Here is a 24,481-nt window from a genome sequence, read left to right as displayed (position 1 = left end):
GACGGACCTGACCAATCAGAACCTCGACGGGCCTGACCAATCAGAACGTTGACGGACCTGACCAATCAGAACCTTGGCGGGCCTGACCAATCAGAACGTTGACAGACCTGACCAATCAGAACGTTGACGGAAAAGCCAGGTATAGAGCAGGACCGCTCGATACTATGTATAGAGCGGCGCCAGCGCCGCTAAAAAAATGTTTTACAGAAATCGGTCTCCTGGTGACGCTATAACAGACCGATCTGAAAACTTCGGGGCAGAGGTTCTGCTCTGGCATCCAGGGAGTGTGTATGCCAGTGGGCAAACCCCCGGCGCTGGAATTTAAGCTAATTTCCGGGTTCTCTTACAGCTTGAAGTCCTAATGACCCAGCAGATGTTGCTATTTCAGAGCACTGCTGGTTGCAGTACAAATTAATCTCAAAAGAAGTGAATGAGGTTTTGGCCCGACTTTACACTTTATTACCTTAGTAAACATTTTCATAAACACTTGATGTTTCCAATCGCTAGTTTAAAGTTGTTGTTTTTTTAATTATCATGATATGCGTTTAGTAAATTATGGTTCCATTAATTTTAAAATGAATGATGAAAATAGGGTATGAATTCTAGGGCTTCTACTGGTTCTACCGAGTGAAGACCCGCCCTCGCTGCAGTTGCAGCCAATAGCAGTCGTTTCCGGTTTCATTTCGGGACCAGAAGTTCAACGATGCCGGATTTGAATTTGCCGAAAAAGTGGCTTCAAAATGGTCTGTAGAAACTAATGGGGCTGGCTTTGTCCATTCTTTTTACGGTCTTTGGTGTGCGCACAGTTTTGCTGCAATCGGGCCAACGCTGCCAGAGATTAGTTCACAGATGGACAGAATCAGAATCAGCTTTTATTGTCACATCACAGGTCTACAGAGGTAAAAAGTGGGTGAAATTCGTTTTTGTGCATAGTTCCCATCGCATCGTTCGAAAAAAGAGAGGGAAGAAGAACAGGGGGGGGGGGGGTGTCAAGGGGGAAAGGAGATCAAACAAGTTATCTACATATTTACACATGGTTACCTGAGATAAGGTATAAAGGTGCGTGAGCATATACAGCAGACGTATACTGTGATGATGATATTATACTTATGGATGTTAGTTAAGGTGCTAAAAAAAAACACATGTACATGTACACACACACGGACGGACGGAGAGACGGACAGGGTGTAAAACATCAGATCCGCTTACCTCTGTTGCACAGGAATCCTCCAGGCCAGTGGGGGGCAATGTAACATCATCTCCTTCTCCTCCTCCTCTGGTGCTGATGTGACCTTCTGTGAACCATTTAAAAAGCAAACAAACAAGCCTTGAAGAGCCTGTAAACAGGAACAGTTTATGCTATATATATATATTTTGAAAATAGCCGATCTACAAGCTCACAACGTGTTGCGATTGATTGATTGAATACTTTATTAACAGTTTGCAAAAAAAGGCACAGATTTATACAAAAGAATGCTAAAAGGATAACCCAATAAGCCCAGGGCTTGTTTCCATTGAGGTCCTGTGTATTCAATTCATCGAGGCAATAGGACATGGGAACACTGTTGTTCACTGTACCTGTGAACATGTCCTGGTCAGTCTCTATGGTCTCCATCTTCACAATCTGGAACATGTCCTGGTCAGTCTCTATGGTCTCCATCTTCACAATCTGGAGCTCAACCTCGTTCTCTGCATCTGATGACTGATATGAAGACACCCACATTCTTTATCGTCTCTGTCAGCGGTGCAGCAACTAAGTGCATTTACTTTAGTACTGTACTGATGTACATTTTTGTGAGTACCGGTATCTGTACTTTACCTGAGTATCTGTATTTTTTGTATACTTACAATGACTTTCACTATATTTAGACATAGATAGAAAGGCTAAAGTGGTTAAACTGATTTTGATGCTACGTATAACTTTTTGCCAAGGACCCCTTGGAACCTCCTCAACGACCCCTGGGGGTCCCCGGACCCCAGGTTGACTGCTATATAAAAAAAGAACCAATCATAGATGCAGTCACCTTATAGCTCCACAACATATACTAACAGAACTTTAAACAACTTTATATTCAATATCACTTCCTCACAGGATCCAACACCAAGAAAACCACTGCTTTAGGTCTATTCATTATTTACCTCTGCCATTGTTTGTCCCTCTGAAGATCACAGCAGTTGTAGAAATACTTGCGTCCCTTCAAAGTAGAATAGCAGAATGACAAACACTTGGCCCTGAGCAGACAAAGGTGCATTATGGTGTAATCTTGTGGGAATGCGTGGGAGGTTGGTAGTCCACCTACATGGGCGTTGCTTCTGCCAGTGTCGTGGCACAGTTCTTCAATTTTTCATTCCTTCCCCCCCCTGACCAAACCCACAGAAGATACATTGTTATATTAACAGTTTCCATGGCACTTGATGTCACATGGGCAGACCACATGAAACATTGACCTCTATCTACGGAGGCCTCTATCTATGGGTCAGAGACAAGGTCAGAGGGAGAACGACGAGTCTGAAGTCTGTCACCCGGACCCGGAACTGATGGCGTTGTGACGAGCAAACCGGCACTGTGTGAGCCAAGCCAAGGCGAAGCTGTAGGAGGGGAGAGAGACACACCACCTACTGTACGTATAGACGTGCAGCGGAGCTAGCAACACTGCAGAGATCAACACCCTGATGCTGGAGAGGAGGGTGTGGACTGGAGGGCAGAGATCCAGCTAGTCCACACTTAAACCATTAATGGGCCAATAGGTTTGACTAGTCTGTAGGCCCTGGTTTAAACACACACACACAAACAAACACACACACACACACACGCACGCACGCAAGCACGCGCACACACAGACACAAATATTGCACCTTCAATGTGTGTGTGTGCAACTATGAAGTATAAACCAGGCATAACACCAAAGAAAGAAATGAAAAAAATAAGAATGAGAAAAGATTGGATTTTTTTTTTTTTACTTTTTAACAACACAATTGTATGGGGGGTCCCTGGCCGTGGCGTGTAGAGACCACTGGAGGGGCAGGTGCTCAAAGATCATAAAAGGAGAGAAGCGTGCATCAGAAATACAATACATAATGGAAGCAAGATGTTCCACAATAACTTGGCCCATGTCATGCCTGCTATTACCCATGGGCTATCTCCTGCCTCCTGCATCTCTACCACAAACAGCCTAACATGAGGGCAAAGTAAAGCCAGGAGACAGTTTACTTAATTATCACATTGATTGGAAATAGGGGAAAAGAATCAGCCTGACTCTGTACAAACCAAGCAAACAAAAGCTCATGAAATGAACATATCTCCGTTTTGTAGCTAATCTGCACAAGTGTAGAAGCAACAATGTATTGATGGGGGAGTGAACTTACTATGCTTGCTGAGTGCATGTCTCAAGTTGTTTGCAATGCAGCTGCAAGATTAAGGATGTGGGAGGGCACTTGACATCACTGCATAGGTGAAAATGTGACTATAACTGACTGATGGCAGCCAGCTCATTTTAATATCATTAGTCTCAATAATTGGGCACTCTTGAGAAGTGAGCCCTTTGCAAATCTGTATGCATCTTTGCCATACTTATTATGAATGATTTTAGTAAGTATCCTTAAGTACAGTTGTATTCATGACTAAAGTGCAATTGTGTGGTTTATTCAAAGGTAGGTCACTAAATTCTCAACCTATGTGAAGTGAGTAGATCAACTGAATTTGAATAACTGCCCTGGTCTTGGTCTACCACATATTCACACATTTTTGGTGACTCCTGTGGTATAAAAAAATGCATCAGCTAAATGCGGCCTGCGAAGGTGTCCCAGCTGGCCGGCTAGATAATTTGTGGGAGAAGACAATTATTCTATATATAACATTTTTATTATGTATCTGTAAGCCAGTTCTCTCACTGCGGTCTCTCTCTACAGCTGCAGTCTATCGCAGCCTGCTTTGCCCCTTACCTCTCCCATGGCCTCACAGACCAGGGCAGGCTTGTCTGGGTGCAGAGCGACTGTCTGGGCGAACAGAGCAGGGATGCACAGCCACACAGACACACAGAGTAGGGATGGTACAGCCGCACAGACACACAGAGTAGGGATGGTACAGCCGCACAGACACACAGAGTAGGGATGGTACAGCCGCACAGACACACAGAGTAGGGATGGTACAGCCGCACCGACACACAGAGTAGGGATGCACAGCCGCACAGACACAGACATGTGTCGGTTCAGCTTCAGTCTCTCTCTCTCTCTCTCTCTCTCTCTCTCTCTCTCTGGTCTGACGTCACACACAAACTCCCTTCCTTCCTGGCTCCCTCTTCCTCCCTGCATAATCCGGCCAATTTGAGCATGGCATCAGCATTTTTGAATTATGCAATAAATAATTGTGATTATTATCTCAAGTAATTGCGATTACAATGCAATAATTGTGTCTGGCCTAGGCAGGTTTACTGTATATTTGGGCATAATCTGGCCGCCTGCTACAGAGTCCACCACAACTTCATGAGATAAAAAAAATCATGAAGCCTTGAATTCATCGAGATTATTTCGTTTTTGGCGCATTCCTGAGCCAATAATTTGATGACCAGGTCATCTGTCAGTACTGAGTCTCCTAACGGACTCTACCGGTCATGAAATTATTGGCTTAGGAATGCGACAAAAACTAAAAGATCTCCATGAATTCAAGGCTTCGGGGTGTGTAATCGCTAGAAAATAAGTATTTTTTGGGGGGAACTACTCCTTTAAACTGTTGCCTGATGCCGAGCTAGGTCCTTCCAGTCTTTGGGAACTAATAGTTCTCTACTCTGACTCAACTTACCTGTGTTCCTATCTCTGGTAAATGTCAGTCTGTGGAACCAACCGAATCAAAAAATGAAAACTTGTAATCAGAAAAAGTATCTAATAATAAATCATAATTAAAACATTCCAATACATAGTCAACTAGAAAATGTGCTCCTCGGAGCACAAGTCTCCGCCAGCAAATATTGATTAATCCTGTCTAAGCTATTTATATTACGTATTGTGATGACACCAGTGTGTCTACATAATGTATTGCTCCGCCATTTCTCAGCCATTTCGTGATTATTCCTGTCTTACCTCACTTTGAAAGAGACACAGACTCTTTCAAAGTGACACATCTATTTATAGGCCGCTATACGTCATGCGTCTCACTAGCCAATCAGAGCACACTCTTTCAACGTATTGTCACGTGTCACGTGAGGCTTGACCAATGTTAGCTTGGCCGAGGGGGGGGGGGGGACGGAAAGTGAAAACATAGTCTCCTGGCGGAGACAATAAAAAAAGTTGATTGAAACAGTCAATAAAATGTTTATTTTAGATGTGAGCTAAGTCAGGCACCGGGAATCTGAGAAGGTTATGTCAATTCCCCAGGTGTGAATGTGTGTAACGTTCAGTAGACTTGGAAAATAAAGGTTTGATATAATATGTTGTGGATATCAATCACTAGTCTGCATTTCCAATGGGCGGATAAAAAAATGCCTCTGGTGATAAACCTGCCCCATATTTGCATACTGGGCCCTGGTTTATTTTTTACTGGCAGATGTGTGTGGTTTCCAGCCTAATGAATCACACCAATGTCCCCCAGGGATTCATTCAGAACGTTTTCTAAAACAAAACAAAACTCGGTGAACACAGCACCATCAGGCAAATACAATATCAGTTAAGCTTGGGTTTATTTATTATTCACAAGAACGACTCAACGTTTTTATCCAACACATTCTCATCCCAACTCGCCAAACACGGCCGCTCGGTCAAGTTCCCCATGGGCGTCACTTTCCAACACTGTGAGTGCCCCCTAGCACCTCTATCTATGCCAGAAGTGTCCCAATATACTTCTATATGACGAGTCGGGATGAGAATGTGCTGTATGACCACTAAACTCTTGCAGTGATACATTCAAAAATCCATGACTATAAGAGTGCGGAAGTAACGCTTTAGACACCAGTATACTGCACAACGAAAATAGCCGATCTAAAAGCACACAACGCGTTGCGTCGCAGCGCGTTGTGTGCTTTTAGATCGGCTATTTTCATCGCAACGCCAGTGTATAGGACAACTATAAAGTAAGCACATTATATTCAGGGCTATTATTGGGGATTTCTTTGCCTGTAATTTAATATGTGCAAAAGTAAATACTCAGGGGGGTTAATGTGGCTTAAAATAGTTGTAGCAAAAATCACCCCAAAATTACCTGCATTCACTCCAAGCTGCGCACCATTATTCTGACATACAAAGAATAACATTTCTCTGTTCCACATGATCTCACAGTGATATCTCTTTGTAGACCATTATTGTCCTCTACTACAATAGCTGTTATATTTACATAATTAAAGGTTCTGCATAAATAGAAAACAGCAAATGTGCCATTTCTTTTCGTCCAGCGACACTAGTTAAAAGGATTGTGTCCAAGTCTAAAATTGCCATTAATTGTGCGAGCAGTGAAAACCAGAAGCACAACTTTACATCTCCTGCCCTGCCTTAGCTGGTACTGAATAAGTATATTTCTTAGAAGTACAAATAGCCATATTATGAACCTAGCTAGCCATGACCCATGAAGTCACACAAATCGTTGCTGTCTCCATATTTTAACTTTTTGTGTTTTTTTTGTAAATGAATTCCCTAAGCATCAAAAGTAGCAGATCAGCTTGTCGATCTGCTACTTTTGATATTTTTGAATTTGAATCCAGAAAAGTAACAGTTTTGGACATATGAGGTTTCCACCTGGGACATAATAGTAGTTCCTACTGTGTTTTGATTTACTCATAGCATCAAGACCAACTACTCTCACCCTCATAATAATAATAATTATTATTATTATAATAATAATATTTCCTTCTATTTCGAATAGCAACTTCATCTCAACCCCAGCACAACTCAAAACCAATCATCATAATGGACCTTACAAACATGTCTTAAGGTCGGAGGTTGGAACATGTTGGAACAATGCATTTGCAAAACACTCGCAGTTATGACGACAGTTCTCAATGACAATTAAGTTCCCCCAAGATTATCTACATCTGTTATCTGTAGTTCAGTAAAGACAACAATTCCATTTTTAAAAACATGGATTGTTGAACATTTTGGACTATGAATGTATTCATAATAATAATAATCTAATCCCTCCCTCCAGCATCCATAGAGTTCACTTGCAGTGTCTTTCCTCCCCTCAGCCTACTACTAGATCAGATATTGATAGTTAGGAACTAAATGGACCCTTACGGGTCTGTAACTCAGAGAGCGAACAACTGGAACCAAATGGATCCTTATGGGTCCTTTTGAATCCATTTGTACGCTCTCAGTTATGGTGAAACTGTGGGGGGTCCTTGAAATGAAAGAGTTTGAGAAGCAAGCGCTGTGCACTTTCAAGATTTTTCAAAACATTTCAAAAACAGCAGATGAAGCTTGCAGCGCAGCACAAAGTGATGCGCTGTAAGCTTGTCTATCTGCTATTTTTGAATAAGCCAACGCACAAATCTATAATGACACAGATGCTTTCCCGGTTTTAATGGGTTAAGTAACTGTACTTTAGTAAATGTACTTAGTTACTTTGCACCACTGCGGGCCGTCAGAATTATTGTCTGGTCATATACACTCCTCCCAGCACGTTCCAAAAATCTAATCGGGACCGACACACTTTGGATTTCATCTTCTCGACGGTACTGTCCAATCTGGAAAGGCCGTGGTGTCCCTCTTCTCAACGCTTCCTTTCCTCTTCTGCCTCTTCCCCTCTTTGCTCTTCTTCTTCCACAGCAGCGCCCACAGCTTGTCCAGGTCCAGCGTCATGGCGTCCGAGGCCGCCAGCACGTCGGCGTTGCTGAACACGTTCTTGAACATGCGGAGGTGGTCCTCCAAGCCCCGCCTTAGCCACGTCACCTCCGCTTGCAGCTTGGCCTCCAGGCCACTGGGCGGCGGCGGCGCGTCCTTGTTGTTGCTGTTGCCCTTGCTGCTGTTACAGCCGGCGGAGCAAGGCCTCTCCTCCAGCCGGCGAACCTTGACCTCAAGCTGCTCCACGGATCTCTCTAGGTTCCAGAGGTCTCCTCCGTCTCCCGGTGACACAAAGCCCTCCTCCACCTGGCGATAGACCTGTCGGCAATTATTGACATAGCGTTGCTGTCGGGCAGAAGCCTCTTATCTCCATATTATAACTTTTTGTGTTTTTTTTTTCCATAAATGAACGCCCTACTTGATCATACTACACAAAAGTATCAAAAGTAGCAGATCTGCAAGCTCAAAACGTGGCGCGAAGTGATGCCTTTCGAGCATGTACAGTAGATCTGCTACTTTTTGCAATTTTGGAATTTGAATCCTGAAAAGTATGTTCGTCATATGTTTGGGACATTTTCCACCCGGCAGAGGGGATAATCACAATTACTTGAGTAATCGCAATAGTTTTTTCGTCAAACCGTTTCCATGTTGAAAAAAAATTATACATTTTCAAACAATAAATATATACAGTGGAATGCGTCACATTGCCACGGGTTGTGACCTTGCAGATCGGCTATTTCCACTTTAAATAATTTTAACACATTGCGTGCCAATCGCGTAGTTCTACGCGAACCTAAATAATTGCGCAGCGTGCCAGTCGCGTAGTTCTACGCAAAGTGGTCTTTTTTTTTTCTTTTTTTCGCAGTGACACATTTCATTGTAGGCCTCCCTCGCAGTGACACATTTCATTGTAGGCCTCCGTCGCAGTGACACATTTCATTGTAGGCCTCCCTCGCAGTGACACATTTCATTGTAGGCCTCCGTCGCAGTGACACATTTCATTCTAGGCCTCCCTCGCAGTGACACATTTCATTGTAGCACACCCGGATATAGAAATATCCGGAGATTTTCGTTCCCACCCGCCGCCGCTCTAAATCTTCCCTTAATCCGCCATTATCTCTGATTTTTTTTTCTCCTCGCTGAACGCTGTTTAACAGAAACCGTGACAACTGCAAAATGGAACGTCGCCGATTGAAACGGTCTTCTCTGGGCCACTCACACAGCTACCCTGTGTGTCTACAAACAGTTTAATGCGCGATCATAAGGTATTTAGCGAGGTCTGTGGCGACGTGAAAAAAACAACAATAAATCGCTGGCACTGGTGAGTACATTATGATATTAAACTCTGGCGTGGAATGTGTTAAGAGTCATTTCTTTGTAATTTATATGGAAGTAATTTTTCATATCTTTTGATTTTTATGTGTTCCAATGTTCAATGACAAAAAACACAATTTAATCATTGATCGCAATGTAACCTAAAATATAAAATGTCGCGGTCGTGAGACTGTGTGGTGTATCACCTCCTCTCCATCGTGGCGAAGGACCTGTCGCTCCCTGGCATGACCTCCTCCTCCTCCCCCTCCTCTGCTGCCATCAGGTGTGTACCAGGAGGAGGGCTGGTCAGCGGCCGGAGACTCCTCCCTCACACCTCCTGGGGAGCAGAGAATAAAGGAGTCAAGCGGTGTCCCAAATTAGCATTTTAGTTCGAGTTGCTTTGAATATATAGATGCCGTTAGAATTCTCAATATAGACATGGAAAGGATGTCGCAGCAACAATCACGATAATACCTGAACAGTGCTGTAGTGGTATTTAAAATATATTAATATTATTATTATGAGTGCGGGGATGGGGGCACACTTCAATACAGCAATGCATTCATTTTAAAAACAAAATGTACTTTGTAATTTATTTTGAATACTTGAATGTTTTTAAAAGCACACACTTTTCAATATGTGAGTATTTTTTTTAAGCAAGTACTCCAGTACTTTAATTCAAGTACAAATTTGACAGAGCAACTTTCACTTATTTCACATAAATTAATTTTCACAATTAATCGTCAGGTAACATGACATAACCGCGACAGGGCCCATTACCTCCGTCTCCCAGCAGCTTGTCGTGCAGCTCCACCAGCCTGTCCTCCTGCTCGTGGAGGGGCCGCTCCAGGAACTCCAGCACCTCCTCGCCCAGCAGCCTCTCCAGGACGTCCGTGTGCCTCATGGCGTCCTGCAGCAGCGACTGGAAGGAGCTGGACAGGCGCCGCATGTCCTCGGCCAGCCGCCGGTCGCTGTCGCGCAGGGAGGCCACGTCCGCCTCGCTGCCCGCCAGCGAGCCGCCGAGCTGGGCCACGTCGCGGCTCAGAGTCCTGGTCCGCTCCTGCTCGAAGGCCAGGGAGTCCTTCACCTGTGTGGATGTGTGTGCGAAGGCAATGTTATTCAGTGGCGTGAAGTAACTAAGTACATTTTACTCGAGGACTGTTACTTTTTGAGTTACTTTTTACTTTACTGGAGTGTTTCCAATTGTCTATACTTTTACTTCCACTCCACTACATCTCAGAGGCAAGTGTTGTACTTTTACTCCGCTACAATTATTTGAAAAATTTCGTCACTAGTTACTTTGCAGATATAAATGATTACATTATAAAACATACATTAAACACTTTAGCCCTATTTTATACATAGGCTATTTGAAAATAGCAGAGCCGACGTAGCCTGGCGTAGCTAGACTATATCACTGCGTGGATATGAGTCTGGTGCTTCCATGAGGAAGTTTTTTTTCCCAAGGGGCGGGATCAAAACAATGGCCCTCGACGCAATTGGTTAGACCTACAACCAACTACCAATTACAGTCTCCCATATTCGAATACTGGGCCCTTATTGGTTACACACGTCTTCTGGAGCAGGAAATGGATTCTCTATGGAGCGGTGCCAGACCCCAAATCGCAGAGTGCAATTAGTTTTTGCACTCGCAGATTCGTCTGGTCCCAGGCTAGAGCCGACGTGTATAGGGTTAAAGTGGTTAAACTGATCTTGATGCTATATTAACAAATTTAGCTGGGGACCCCCATGGAACTCCCTCAAGGACCCCTGGGGGTGCCTGGGGGACCCCACTTTGAGGAAACCACCGCTCCACACTCACTCACTCACCTGTCGGAGTCCCTGCTGCAGATCTTCCACCAGCGGCTGCCAGGCGCCCGTGTCCTCCCAGTGGCCGGCCGCCCCCATGTCCCCGCCGCCCCCTTCCAGGGCCAGGCGGTTGTCGTTGGCCAGCTCCGTGACGTTGGTCAGGCCGTCCTGCAGCTGGGCCATGTCGGCCCGCAGCACCCGGCACTCGCAGTCTGACGAGGTGTTCTTGTACAGCAGAGCGTACAGGTCGTCCACGTCCTCGTCCAGCACCGCAAGACGCCGGTTCTGAGAGAGGATAGGTCAGATGAAAAGATACCGTTAAGCAAGGGATAATCAATGGGGAGCGGTTCATTATTGAGAAATAAACCCAGAGTCCCCAACTGCCTGGGTATGACAGGGCACAGAGCAGGTCCTGGTCCTCCCCACTTGGATGTCACGTCAATAAAACACAGTTTGTTGACCCAATTTGTGGGCTTGTTTTGTCTGCAGGGATACAACAGATGTACACGGGGACCCCAAAGGTGATTAGACCCAGACGCCATAGCGGAACACTTATTACATGGCTACTAGATAAAGAAATTAATAAATTGACCCAAAAGTAACAACAAAACAAAGGACTTCATTGCTTACGGTACTGTAAGTATTCCATTAATGTATGCCAGGTGCAACGCGGTCGCCTCGGAAAACAACGGGGTGTGTTGATAAAATATAATCACTATTTGGTTACTGCATTGTCCATTTCCCGCTTCAAATGTTTTCAAAGACATTCTTGACAGCAATGTTTAGCTGTAAATAACATGTGTTATTTACAGCTGTGTGTTTGTTTACATGGCTGCCATATTGGGTACAGAACTGAATCAAGCAACACAGATTGATATGAGCCAGGTGCTCTGAGCCTTTGATTAGACAGCGGTCTGATATTGAGTTCAGCGGTCATTATTCAAAAATCACACCCTGTGTGAAGGTAGCGGCGCCTTTGATACATTTTGTCATCGATATGTGTTTATAATGTGTTTATAGCCACGTGAAGCTTGACCAATCACTTTGTTGACGTACCTGACCAATCAGAACGTTGACGTACGCACACGGACAAAGTCAGGTATAGAGCAGGATCCGCTTTATAGAGTGTATAGAGCGGCTAGCGCCGCTAAAAATAACACACAGCTGAATTCAGTGATTGACCAATCAGAATCAAGCATTCAAGATAAGATACCCTAAGATAGAATAAGTTATGGTAGATTGGTGATGTAGGATCAGGTAAGGCATAGATATTCAACTGGCGGCCCGCGAGGAGCTTCCTTGTGGCCCCTGGCCATATTCCCAAAAAAAAAAAAAAAAAAAAAAATGTTTTTTTTTTTTTTTTTTAATTTTCATAATTATTATTTATTTTAACTTTGATTTATGTTATCAAAGTTAAAACAGTACAAATTATTTATCCTTCATTAGTTCTTGAAAGGCCATCTTTCATTGGAACTTAATTTAGAACCTTAAATAGAACCGAATTAGACCGAATTAGACCCGAAAAAAGGTTGATTTATATTGGTCAAATAGAACCGAATTAGACCCGAATTAGACCGAATTAGACCCGAATTAGACCGAATTAGACCCGAATTAGACCGAATTAGACCAAATTAGACCCGAATTAGACCGAATTAGACCGAATTAGACCCGAATTAGACCCGAAAAATTTCGCAAATTGTGTGCGCACATGCACGCGCGCTGCGCGCGCGTGCATTTGCGCTGTGTGGCCCCCGACTCCAAATTATTTTACAGTTGTGGCCCCCTGCCTAATCTAGTTGAATACCCCTGAGGTAAGGTAAGTTAAGCATTTTAACCCTGGTTGTCCCTATTCTGGGCATGTCATTATAAGTCGACGCTTGTTTTAAAGTAAAAAAATAATTTAAAAAAAGGTTCAAAAACATCAAAAGAATTTCAAAAGATATACGAACAGTAAAAACATTTGAAAAATAGCGAAAGAAGCCGATTTACAAGCTCATTGCATTGTGAGCCCATAGATCAGCTATTACTATACATTTTTTTGGCTACTTTTGTCTGACACCGTAGCATGTCGATGTAGGGCATTCATTTAAGTAATAAAGAAATAACATAATAAGTTAAAATATGATAACACAGATAAAAGGTTTCTGCCAGACAGCAACAATATAATCGTTGCTGTCGGACAGAAACTACTTATCTCCATATTTTTCGTAAATGAATGTCCTACTTGATCATCCTATTCAGCGTCACACAAAAGTATCAAAAGTAGCAGATCCACAAGCTCGAAACGCAGCACAAAGCGACGTGTTTTGAGCTTGTAGATCTGCTATTTTTGAATTTGAATCCTGAAAAGTAACAGTTTTGCAGCTTTCCACCCGACAGAGAGGATATTATTTATCCTAAAATGATGAGAGTGTACTATACCTGTTCACTTGTGTTCCCTGCCAGCTCGTTGACTCGGTTCAGAACTGTGACCTTAGCAGCTTCCACCTCCAGACCTGTCTCCATGAACTGGATCTGACTGTTCCTTCCGGTCTGGCCGATCCGCTCCTCCAGGCCCACTAACATGGACCTCACCTCAGTAACGTCCCCTGACATCATGTCCAAGTCCTCCACTAGCCCGTCCACCTGGAACATGCAGGACTATTATGGTGTTTTTCTTTTACTCGAGAAAAACATTTACTGAGCAACTTTCACTTGTAGTTGAGTAATATTTGATCAAGTACTGGGGTTGAGTACTTTGTCCACCACTGGTGCAACAAGTGTTGCCAAACCTTTCAGGCCGGGACCCTCCACAATAATCATATTTGAACTGGGGACCCCCCCACCCTGACAAGCACTTGGAATTGTAGGCATTACATCTAGTTTGACTCTGTCCCACAGACTGTGAAAATAGCTGCGAGGCGCTGTGAGCTTGTAGATCCGCTATTTTCACAATGTTTGCCTCTTTCTTACGTAATATTTGACTCCAATGTGGCCAATTTGGTCTTAATAGTCATTCAATTGTAACTTCAGAAATGTGCAGATACCCTGTATACACTTATACGGTATGTTGGTTCGATTAATGTTGAGTTAGAACCACTGGGGTAAGACACCTCTGTCAGCATAAAACGGTTCTAATTGCAGATGACAACAACAAAAACAAAAAAGAATTAGACACTGAATCTTATATACGTATCCACCTTCACAGTGTTGTTGACCACTTTGTCGTTCAGACGCTCAAACGCCGTCCACACCGCTGACAAATTCATCGGCGGCTGATGGTTTGTCTGGGTTTGTTGGGGGACATGGGGGTGCGTTAGGGAGGTTGGTGGTGGGGTTGCTCCTTGTAGCCGGACGTGGTCCTTCAATCCTCCTCCTCCCTGGACCTCCTCGGCCAGCTGCTCCTGGTCCAGCTTCATCTCAGCCAGGGTGGCATTCATGGCCTGGAGGTTAGCCTGGGAACACAAGTTCACCGCAAGACTCGTTATGCAGAGTTTAGAACAGCTACGATGATGGGGAGATTGGAAATAGAATTACTATGTGTTAGTAGCCCAGTGAACCTCAACCTTTTTAATTTCAAGGACCCCCGTTTGATATGATTTTTAATCTCTGGGACACTGTAAAATCCTCAGTGTTAATTGAACTCTATGTGTCTGTAACTCTCAGAGTTACAGAGTCCATAAGAGTCCATTTAGTTCCCAATTATCAATCATTTAGCTGGAGACCCCCTTTTTTTGGGCCTACTCAGTCACATTGTCTTGTGACTTAGGCCAAAACAATTGCCTAAGACTGGAGTAAGTCAGTTACCCCACAAATAATTTGGGCTAAGTCAGGTTTATAATTGCCTATAAGTTAACATAGAATAGTCATTTAATCCTCTTATGTTACATGACTGACAGACAGTGTTATTTTTATGTCAATAGTCATATATTGTTATAAACCTTGTGGGTGAAATGATTAAGAAATACCATATAGTTTGTTTTGGTTCAGTTTTTTTCAGTTTTCTGAAAAACGTTTAAAAATGACTTAATTTAATGCCATTATTTTAAGAAGGTTACGATTTGACACCTCGTCGAGAGCGGCTCCGTCACTGACCTGCAGCAGCTTGTGGTTCCGTTTGAGCTTGAGGTCCACCTCCGTCTTGAAGACGGTCAGGTTGTAGTGCAGCATGGCATGCTGGGAATGCATCCTCCGGCCGACCTCGTTGATCTCGCCGTGGATCTCGTCCAGCTTGGCGTTGACCCACTCCTCCACCGCTTGTCCTCCGTCGCTGCTGACAACGTCCTCCGTGCCCCCCGGCGGGGTCTCCCTGCGGACGTCCGACCCCTGATTAGGGCTGTCGCGATTACAAATTTGAGTTGATGGTTAATAGGCTCTATGCACAGCAGCCATATTGGGAATGAATTGGGCCTCTTCTTACTTCCTTCACGGGTGTTACCAATGATACTAATTAAGGCTCTGTTCCATTTAGTGTGGCATAGTGGTGGTCTTATTTTCAAGGACCCCCATAACTCTGAGAGTGTACAAATGGAACCAAATGGACCCTTACGGGTCCATTTGGTTCCATTTGTACACTCTCAGAGTTACACACCCACCATAAGGGGCCATTTGGGAACCAAAATGCAGTGTTTCTAGTGAGCCAACATGCACGATATCAGCACCCTGACCAGAATGGAACAGAGCCTTCATTAGTATCATTGGTAACACCTGTGAAGGAAGTAAGAGAGGCTCAATTTCTTTCCAATATGGCTGTTGTGCATAGAGCCTATTGTCACACAAAATGCTTTTTTCAACGATTAAAGATTAACGATTGCATTGTGCTTTAGGCATTAAACATTGGAAGATTCCATAACTTAAATATTCAAAGAAATTACTGAAATAATAATTTTATACAATCAAAAAAATTACAAATAGCAGATCTACAAGCGTGACACGTTGTAAGCTTGTAGATCTGCTACCTCTGCTATTTTTAGATTATTTTTTTTTTTTAAATGGAAACTATTATGACGATTATACAAAAATAATTGCGAATATCTCAAATAATTGTGATCAGGCGATTGTGTAATAATTGTGACGGGCCATACCCCTGGTGGGTGCTTCTGATGTGGGCCACGTCCCGGGACAGGTCGCCCACCTGCCTGGTGAGGTCCTCCAGGGTGCGGTTGAAGCCCTCGAAGACGGGCTGCAGCTGGGACATGATGAGAGCCATAATGGGTTGCAGGGGGACAGCGGAGGGGTGGTTCGGGTATGGGAGGGCCCCGGCATCGTCCACATCTGGACCTGAGGGACAAAATAGAGGGACAACGAAGGGATGAACTTTGCCTTCTTTTTTTTTTTTTTACTTCTTTTTTTTTTGATAGGCACTACAATAGCTATTCCCAGAACAGTATACTGTTCCCACAGATTAGTGTTTGTTCAGTAACAGGGGTCTCCCCTTCTCTCCACCGCTTTAATAAACAGAAAATACATTTTCAGGAGAGAGAACCCTGCACAAAAATCATTTATCAGCTTAAATGTTGTAGTGTTCCAGGAGCAATTGTGCCTGCTCGTTTTAGTTTTTTGTTTCGTCACTTCCAATTTCACTTGTTTTTTTCTGTATCCTGCGTGAGTTCTCTCTCCTGAGTGTCTGTTACTAAAGAGCACCGGGAGACCACTGTTACTAAACAAACACTCTATATTAGAGCAATGATTACTATAAGAATATAGAGCTATTTAACAATTATTTTTGCGTCAGGGTTAGCCCTGAGAGTGCACAAATGTACACTCTTACAGTTACCTGTAAGGGTCCACTTGGTTCCTAGCTATCAATCATTTAGCTGGAGATCCCCTGGAACCCCCCCACAGACCCAATTGACTCAGTATTTTACAGTATAACGTTTGGGCTCTATGTCTCTAGAGTGTGCCAGCATGGGGTCAAATCCCATGTCTCCTGCACTGTCCGGTCATCCTGTGTTGTCTCCGTCTCCGCTGTCTTCCTGTCTGTCTCCAGAAATAAAGTACCGCGGTGGAAGCGGACAGCCCACGCTGTTTTTCTTTTTCCGGTTTCTTAAAACAGTCCTTCCATTACGGCTGTTTCCTCACAAATAGTCCATTTCTACACTGTCCAGGATTTACTATGTGTATGTGCGTGCGTGTGCACGAGCGTGCGTGCATGTGTGTTGTGTGTGTGAGCTGGAGGATGATCAGTGACACTAGGACCAGGCCCCAGTTGTTTTCAAGCCTTTAAATAACATGAACCAACGGTTTAGTGGTTAAACTTATACACATTAACATGAATCCAACATACACTGGTGATAGTTGCTATCAAACACGTCTATGAAGCTATCTATGAAATCTTTGAAAAAGTTTAATCTGCAACACAATTTTATACAATATGTAGTTCCTTCAAACTGTTAATAAATATTAGTTTTCTTGCCATTGTCTGTTGCATATTTTTGTCAATTCATTTCACATCCTGTACTGTCTGTGCTGAAGCATCAAATCCCCCCTCATTAATCGCAGAGCGTTTCCTCCGTTGGCACCGTGTGAACTGTTGATATCAGCTCTGGGTTGAATTACCCAGAGTGCCTCACTGTCTCCAGCTACAATCTGCACCATGTGTATTCTCTCTCTCTCTCTCTCTCTCTCTCTCTCTCTCTCTCTCTCTCTCTCTCTCTCTCTCTCTCTCTCTCTCTCTCTCTCTCTCTCTCTCTCTCTCTCTCTCTCTCTCTCTCTCTCTCTCTCTCTCTCTCTCTCTCTCTCTCTCTCTCTCTCTCTCTCTCTCTCTCTCTCTCTCTCTCTCTCTCTCTCTCTCTCTCTCTCTCTCTCTCTCTGTGTGCGTGTACGTGTGAGTGTGTGGGTGCGGTTAAGTGTGCGGGTGCGTGTGCGTGTGCGTGTGCACACGCGTGCGTGTGCGTGTGCGTGCATGCATGCATGTGTGTGTGAATGTGCATGTGCGTGCGGCATGTCAGAGAAGCTATTTTTAGCTGTTGCCCAATTTCCCTGCAGCGTTGGTGTTTTTTTCATGCTGATGTCTTTGATTTGGAGGCCAGAGGGGGTCATGTGTTCTGCAGACAGGAACTATAAAAGTAAGTTCAACTCTTTATTCGGAAAGGATGCTGGAAACACACTTGGAAGTCTGATAATGCGAACTTTAGCACTGATTCTCTGAAATGAATGGGAATTAAGTTGTTTGTTTTATTTTCACTCTCCCTCTGTTTCAGTTTTTGCTGTTTTTATCTGTAAAGCAGTAGTTCTCAAAGTAGGATCTGGGGACCCCCAGGGGTGCTTGAGAGAGCTCCAGGTGGTCCCCAGCTATAATTGTTGATACAGTAGGTAGAAACCAAATGGACCTTTACAGGTCTGTAACTCTCAGAGGGTACGAATAGAACCAAATGGACCTTTACAGGTCTGTAACTCTCAGAGGGTACGAATGGAACCAAATGGACCTTTACAGGACTGTAACTCTCAGAGTGTACGAATGGAACCAAATTGACCCAAATTATGGGGGGTCCGTGGTCTAATGTATACTAACGGTCCTTGAAATTAAAAAGAAGTTTGCGAACCACTGCTGCAGAACAGAGAGGGGTTCTGTTCTGTAACAGGCTGTATGATGTCAGGGACCTCAGCCCCTTTCATCATTCACAACCTGTTTTCTTAATGAGACCAGAGAGAACGAATGACCCCAAAACATTCACACACACGCGCACGCACACACACACACACACACACACACACACACACACACACACACACACACACACACACACACACACACACACACACACACACACACACACACACACACACACACACACACACACACACACACACACACACACACAGCGCACAGAGGTAAAGAAAAAATAAGTTACCCTTCTCTTCCCACATGTTGGAGAGGTCAGGGGTCAAACTACAGTGAGGTCATTAAGCGACAGGAAGTTTCAGGTCACCCCCTGCCGTGAGAGTCAGACTCCAGCTGGAGCACACACACACACACACACACACACACACACACACACACACACACACACACACACACACACACACACACACACACACACACACACACACACACACACACACACACACACACACACACACACACACACACACACACACACACACACACACACGTGAGTGTCATGTGCTTGAAATCAAGCAGACCCTCCTTAATGTTTTGAATCATTTCTACCCTGCTAGGGGCAGAGCTGTCTCTATAGGTCAACGGCTCTCAACCTTTTCTGGGTCAGGGCCTATACTTGAAAGTATTTATAGTGTCCGTGGCCCACCCATCTGACCACTTAACACGGCAGAATTCAGAAACTCTTGGCTAATTTTGTAGATTATTTTGTTTGTTTGTTTGTTTTCAGGTTAAAAACTTCGGTAGGCCAATAGAAGGCTAGAGACATGGCATGCTGAATAAGGCTGAATAAGGCGCCCACCAACATTTTAATGTTTTACAAATGTTAAATATACACATATATATCCAAATTAATTATAAGGTTTGAAATACAAGTTAAGATAGGCTTATAATTAGCGCAGAGTCAGATTTGTTTTGATGCCATTACATAGTGGGAGAGATAGACTAGAGTTAATTCAGCACGTGTGAATTTGTCAAAATGAATGGAAGGACGGTCGGCCATTCTCAGGAGGTTTCATGCAGGTCACAATAGTCAATGGTGAGTGATTGAATGAAGGAAAAATATTGTATTTTAGTTTATAATTATAGTTTATAAATACACTGGCGAAATCCATCAGCCTAATAGGTGCTGAGGAACTGTCCGTGGTGCTGAACTCATCGCTCCCGCTGTGGAGACAGGTTTGTTTTTGATTTTGCGTTAAAATTAAAAGTGGATAGGCTATATGCAATATGGGCAACATTAATGACAGACATACACCATTATGCACCATACCCATTACATTGGGATTATTTTATAATTTAGAAATTCTAATCATTTTATCCTAATGGCCTATGAATGTTATGTGAATCAATGTAGAGTAGGCACCTCCTCTGGAGATACCTCAGTCAGATGGATGCATGAGGGACAGACATGGTCTGGAGCCAGGCTAGGACAGACAGCCAGTACATATTGTATATCCTGGCCCCATAATAATAGTATATAGCCTATAGTGTAGGCTATAGATGTGAGGGACAGGCTACTAGATGTGAAACCTCTGGAATTGTATAAGAGCATGTGTATAGCCTAGGGGTGTTAGTAATATGTTGTTAAATATACAGTATGCCCCCCTCGCTGATCATAGTCTGGCGTGCCCAGGGGGCTAACCTTATAGCCTAATACACCATGATGTAAGCATGTTAAAAGGTTAAAGCACTATATTGCTATAGAGTGTATTTTCAGTAACAAGGGTGTCCCCATCTCTCCAGTTCTTCAATAAACAGATCAGCAGTCAGGTGGGTTGCAACATTTCAGCCCATTTCTCAGCTTAATTTTTATAGTGTTCCAGTTCCAATTGTGTTTCACTTGTTAAATCTGTATCATGTCTGAGTTCTCTATCCTGATTGGATAAAATTGTTATCCCGACCTGAAAATGCATTCTCTGTTGAATAAAGAGCTGGAGAAACATGGAGACTCATGTCACTGAACAAACACTCTATAGCAATGAGTAATATCAGAATATAGAGCTATTTAACACTCATTTTAACCAAATACAATCACTTACCCTACCTTTAATAATGGGTGTGTTAGATTTAAGTGACTACTGTTTATGCTTGCACATAATGGCTCTGGGCATACAACACCCCATTATTCATCGTATTAGCTGTCTGATTTGGTTTCTCAAAAATAACCCTAGCTACAAGGTCACAACACGATACGTTGTGAGTAGCTATTTTCGCTACTTGTCATAAGACAAAGTATGTAGGGCTTATACAGAGTAAATCGTTGCAGTCGGGCAGAAACCTCTTATCTCCATATTATAACTTTTTGTGTTTTTAGCGGCGCTAGCCGCTCTAGAGCGGATATTAGCCCTCTATACCTGGCTTTTGCGTCAACGTTCTGATTGGTCAGGCTCGCCAAGGTTCTGATTGGTCAGGTCCGTCAACGTTCTGATTGGTCAGACCCGTCAACGCTCTGATTGGTCAGACCCGTCAACGCTCTGATTGGTTAGACCCGTCAACACTCTGATTGGTCAGGTGCGTCAACAAAGTGATTGGTCAAGCTTCACGTGACACATGGCTATAAACACATTATAAACACATATCGATGACAAAATGTATCAAAGGCGCCGCTACCTTCACACAGGGTGTGATTTTTTTGTAAATGAATGCTCTACTTGATCGAACTACAGTGTCACAAAAAAGTATCAAAAGTATCAGATCCACAAGCTCGAAACGCGGCGTGAAGCAACGCGTTTTGAGCTTGTAGATCTACTACTTTTGCAATTCTAATTGATTTAATCCTGAAAAGTAACAGTTTTGGACATATGAGGTTTCCACCCGACCAAATACAGTATAGTGTATATACTGAGTATAGTGCAACATATTCTGTTGTGAATCTGTTAGTGGCAGATCAGACAGATTTTGCGAGCCTGAAATATAATGTGGTTTCTGTTTTCAGTGGTTCTGACTAAAATAATACCCTCAGTTCAGGAAGTCAACGAGTTAAAGATGGTACTGCTTTGGAAAAACTTTGGGAAAGTTGAACAAGCGCTCCTCCTTTTCCAAATAAGGAAAATCCAGCATGTCACAGCAGGGAGCAAGACAAATAAATAACGCCCTGCGCGTGCATGCGTGTGTGCGTGCGGGCGGGCGTGTGCGAGTATTAGATGAGAACTGCCACTATATTAGCACTACTGTGTCACCATGTGCATCACACACACACACAGACACACACACACAGACACATAGACACACATACAATTTCCTTCGCAGGATATCCTCTCTTTCTTCTTGGAAAAAAAGGTTCTATACATTGTGTGTGTGTGTGTGTGTGTGTGTGTGTGTGTGTGTGTGTGTGTGTGTGTGTGTGTGTGTGTGTGTGTGTGTGTGTGTGTGCGTAATGACATCATGGTTATTAATATGACATTGAGCTTATGTTTTAACCTCTACTGAAATCACATTCACAGTCATGTTCTTTCCGGGAGAGACGATTACAGTCATCATTTCTTCTTTTTTCCCCTAAATTATAACTTTTCTCAATTTCAAAATGAGGCTATACTTTGTGATGATTATTTCCCCCCATGATAACAGCGTTTCTCAACCTTTCCTGGATCAGGGCCCACTTGAAAGTATCAACAGCGTTTTTGCGTCCCACCCATCTGACCACTTAACACGACAGCTGGATGACAGCCTGGTTAGCTGGGGATTCCAGGGGTCCCCAGCTAAATGAAGTAGCTAAATTAAGTGGGGATTCGAGGGAGGTCCCCAGCTAAATTATTGCTAGTTTTCGGGACCAAATGGACCTTTACAGGTCTGTAACTCTGAGAGCGTACAAATTATTTGTTAACTCAGAGTTATGAGGGTCCATGAAATTAAAGTTTAAAGAACCAATGAACCAATGCTTTAAAGGACGACTTCACCCATTTACAACCTATCTTCATATAATTGGTCCTCACTAAAGCTCATGATAAAAATCTACTCAGCATGTGTCTCATAGGAAGGCTGTGGACAGTTTAGAAACTCGCCTACCAGTGACATCATCGTTGTAGTTTTTTTTTTTTACCGTGAGAACAATAGCTTCCATTATAGCATGCTAACTTTCCAGGAATAGAAAGCCTGCAGTTTCTATTAGCTTGGATTCCCCATCGATGATGTCACTAGTAAGCAGGTTTCTGAACTGACCACAGCCCTCCCCCTCTGAGAGGAGGGCTGTGGTACCACCGACACAAAAATGGTACCATATTATAATGAACATTAGTGAGGACCAATTATACGAAGATAGGTTGAAAATGGGTGAAGTCGTCCTTTATTTAATTGTCCTTAATAAACTTACGGTGAAGGTTGTAGCTCGGTTGTTGGTGGTTTCCATGGTGAAGGTGCGGGTTGGCATTGTGGGCGTGGTTGTGGCTGGGATTGTGGGTGGAGTCATGTGGATGGCCGTGGCCTCGGTGGTCATAGGTGGGGCCTGCGGTGAGCTCTGCCTCGCTGGGTGCGGTGTCATTGTGGTGGCTGTGGTGGCCGTCACGGTGGGACATGTCATCGTGCAGGTTGGTGACAGGAACCTGGAAGTCATTCTGCTCCTGATCCAGGTCTGACTGGAGTCTGGCCTGCACAGCTACACACACACACACACACACACACACACACACACACACACACACACACACACACACACACAGATGTGACAAGCCGAAGTTTCAGAGACCCTGCCATTGGCACTTCAGTGAAACATCAGCGAATTGTCCAAGCATTGTCACGGACAAAGGGGAAGGAATTTGCCAAGCGTGAAATGGTGCCAGGTGTGAATTGGCCTCTTTTCTTTTCACTATAGGCAAATCAGGCATAACGAAATGGCTTTTCAGGAAAAGATCAGGAAAGGTTAAGAGAAGTGCTAAGAGGTCAGATGTCATGTCAGTACCCACAGAAGTCAGTCACAGACAGACAGACAGGCAGCATAGGCAGACAGCATAGGCAGACAGATATAAAATACATTTTAAGCATTTATCAGATGCTCCAGATTGACTTAAAAGTGTAAGATCAGAGTAAATGTAATGAACACTAGTTGACAAACAACGAGGGTAAACGATCACGTGAATAGAGTGCAAAGAAAACAATGTAGTGCTACAAAGAAACTAGGAAACTGGGTAAACCATCAAACCTAAGCCTCCATAATGACAGACAATTGTCAGCATTGCTTTTTGGTTCATTTCTACACCAGCAATTAGGCAGGTTGCACAGCATAATGCACTTACTAGCCTACACACTGTGAAGACATGTGTTTGCAATGATGCTAATTAAGTTTGTGTTCCATGCTGGTCAAACAGAGTCAGGGTGCTGATACTAGTGTGCATTTTGGCTCACTGGAACCCACTGTCCAGGTACCCTCATGGTACCTTGAGGGGGTTCCAAATGGCCCCTTACGGCTCTATTGGGTTCCATTTGAACACTCTCAGAGTTATGGGGGTCCTTGAAATACTGAACAAAGCTGAATCCATTGATTGCTTGATCAATCAATCAATAAGCATGCTCTGAAAATGCTTGCGGCCCACGCATCTGACCACTTAACAGTGTGGTGGTCAGGTGTGTGGGCCGCGAATGCTTTAGACATTTTCAAGTGGGCCCTGATCCAGAACAGGTCACACTACATCTACCCCACATCCACATCCACACATGACACCACCGATTTTACTGATTAACATTGCTATTCTTTGGTGTATATTTCACTTTTTTTTTTGTCTTGTCAATATATTCATTATTACTATTGCTCCTCATTTTCCACTTTTTGTCATTGACTCAGGGGCCAGGCCATGACACCCATTACATATGGCAATGAAGTTGAATCTTATGCTTAACTTATACTAAAATAGCCAAATAGCTGATCTACAATACAAGCTTACAACGCTTTGAGCTTGTACGGTAGATCGGCTATTTTTGGGCATGTGATACAAACACGTGACTGTATAAATAAGGCTTTAGACATATGGATAAACAGGATGACCAACAGACAGACAGACA

The 24,481-nt window shown here is 43.6% G+C and overlaps 1 protein-coding gene across 4 annotated transcripts in view; it reads right to left on the bottom strand.

Annotated features, from left to right (window-relative positions):
* Window positions 1-5,319: 5,319 nt before the first annotated feature.
* mmrn2a (multimerin 2a) overlaps window positions 5,320-24,481 on the bottom strand; it is a 79,853-nt gene continuing 60,691 nt past the window's right edge. For all 4 annotated transcript variants that reach the window (XM_084076630.1, XM_084076629.1, XM_084076627.1 and 1 more), the window contains 9 exons: window positions 22,800-23,081; window positions 15,951-16,146; window positions 14,962-15,202; window positions 14,067-14,321; window positions 13,309-13,512; window positions 10,909-11,172; window positions 9,859-10,165; window positions 9,285-9,415; window positions 5,320-8,082 (listed from right to left, as the gene is read on the bottom strand). In XM_084076630.1, the coding sequence (XP_083932756.1) occupies window positions 7,642-8,082; window positions 9,285-9,415; window positions 9,859-10,165; window positions 10,909-11,172; window positions 13,309-13,512; window positions 14,067-14,321; window positions 14,962-15,202; window positions 15,951-16,146; window positions 22,800-23,081 (2,321 nt within the window). In that variant the 3' untranslated portion in view covers window positions 5,320-7,641. The remainder of the gene's footprint in view (window positions 8,083-9,284; window positions 9,416-9,858; window positions 10,166-10,908; window positions 11,173-13,308; window positions 13,513-14,066; window positions 14,322-14,961; window positions 15,203-15,950; window positions 16,147-22,799; window positions 23,082-24,481) is intronic.

Source organism: Gymnoscopelus microlampas (genome assembly GCF_963454915.1).
Source record: "Gymnoscopelus microlampas genome assembly, chromosome: 13".
Taxonomy (NCBI): Eukaryota; Metazoa; Chordata; class Actinopteri; order Myctophiformes; family Myctophidae; genus Gymnoscopelus; species Gymnoscopelus microlampas.
Note: the sequence above shows the minus strand (reverse complement) of the source record. Positions and strands in the feature narration are given on the sequence as shown.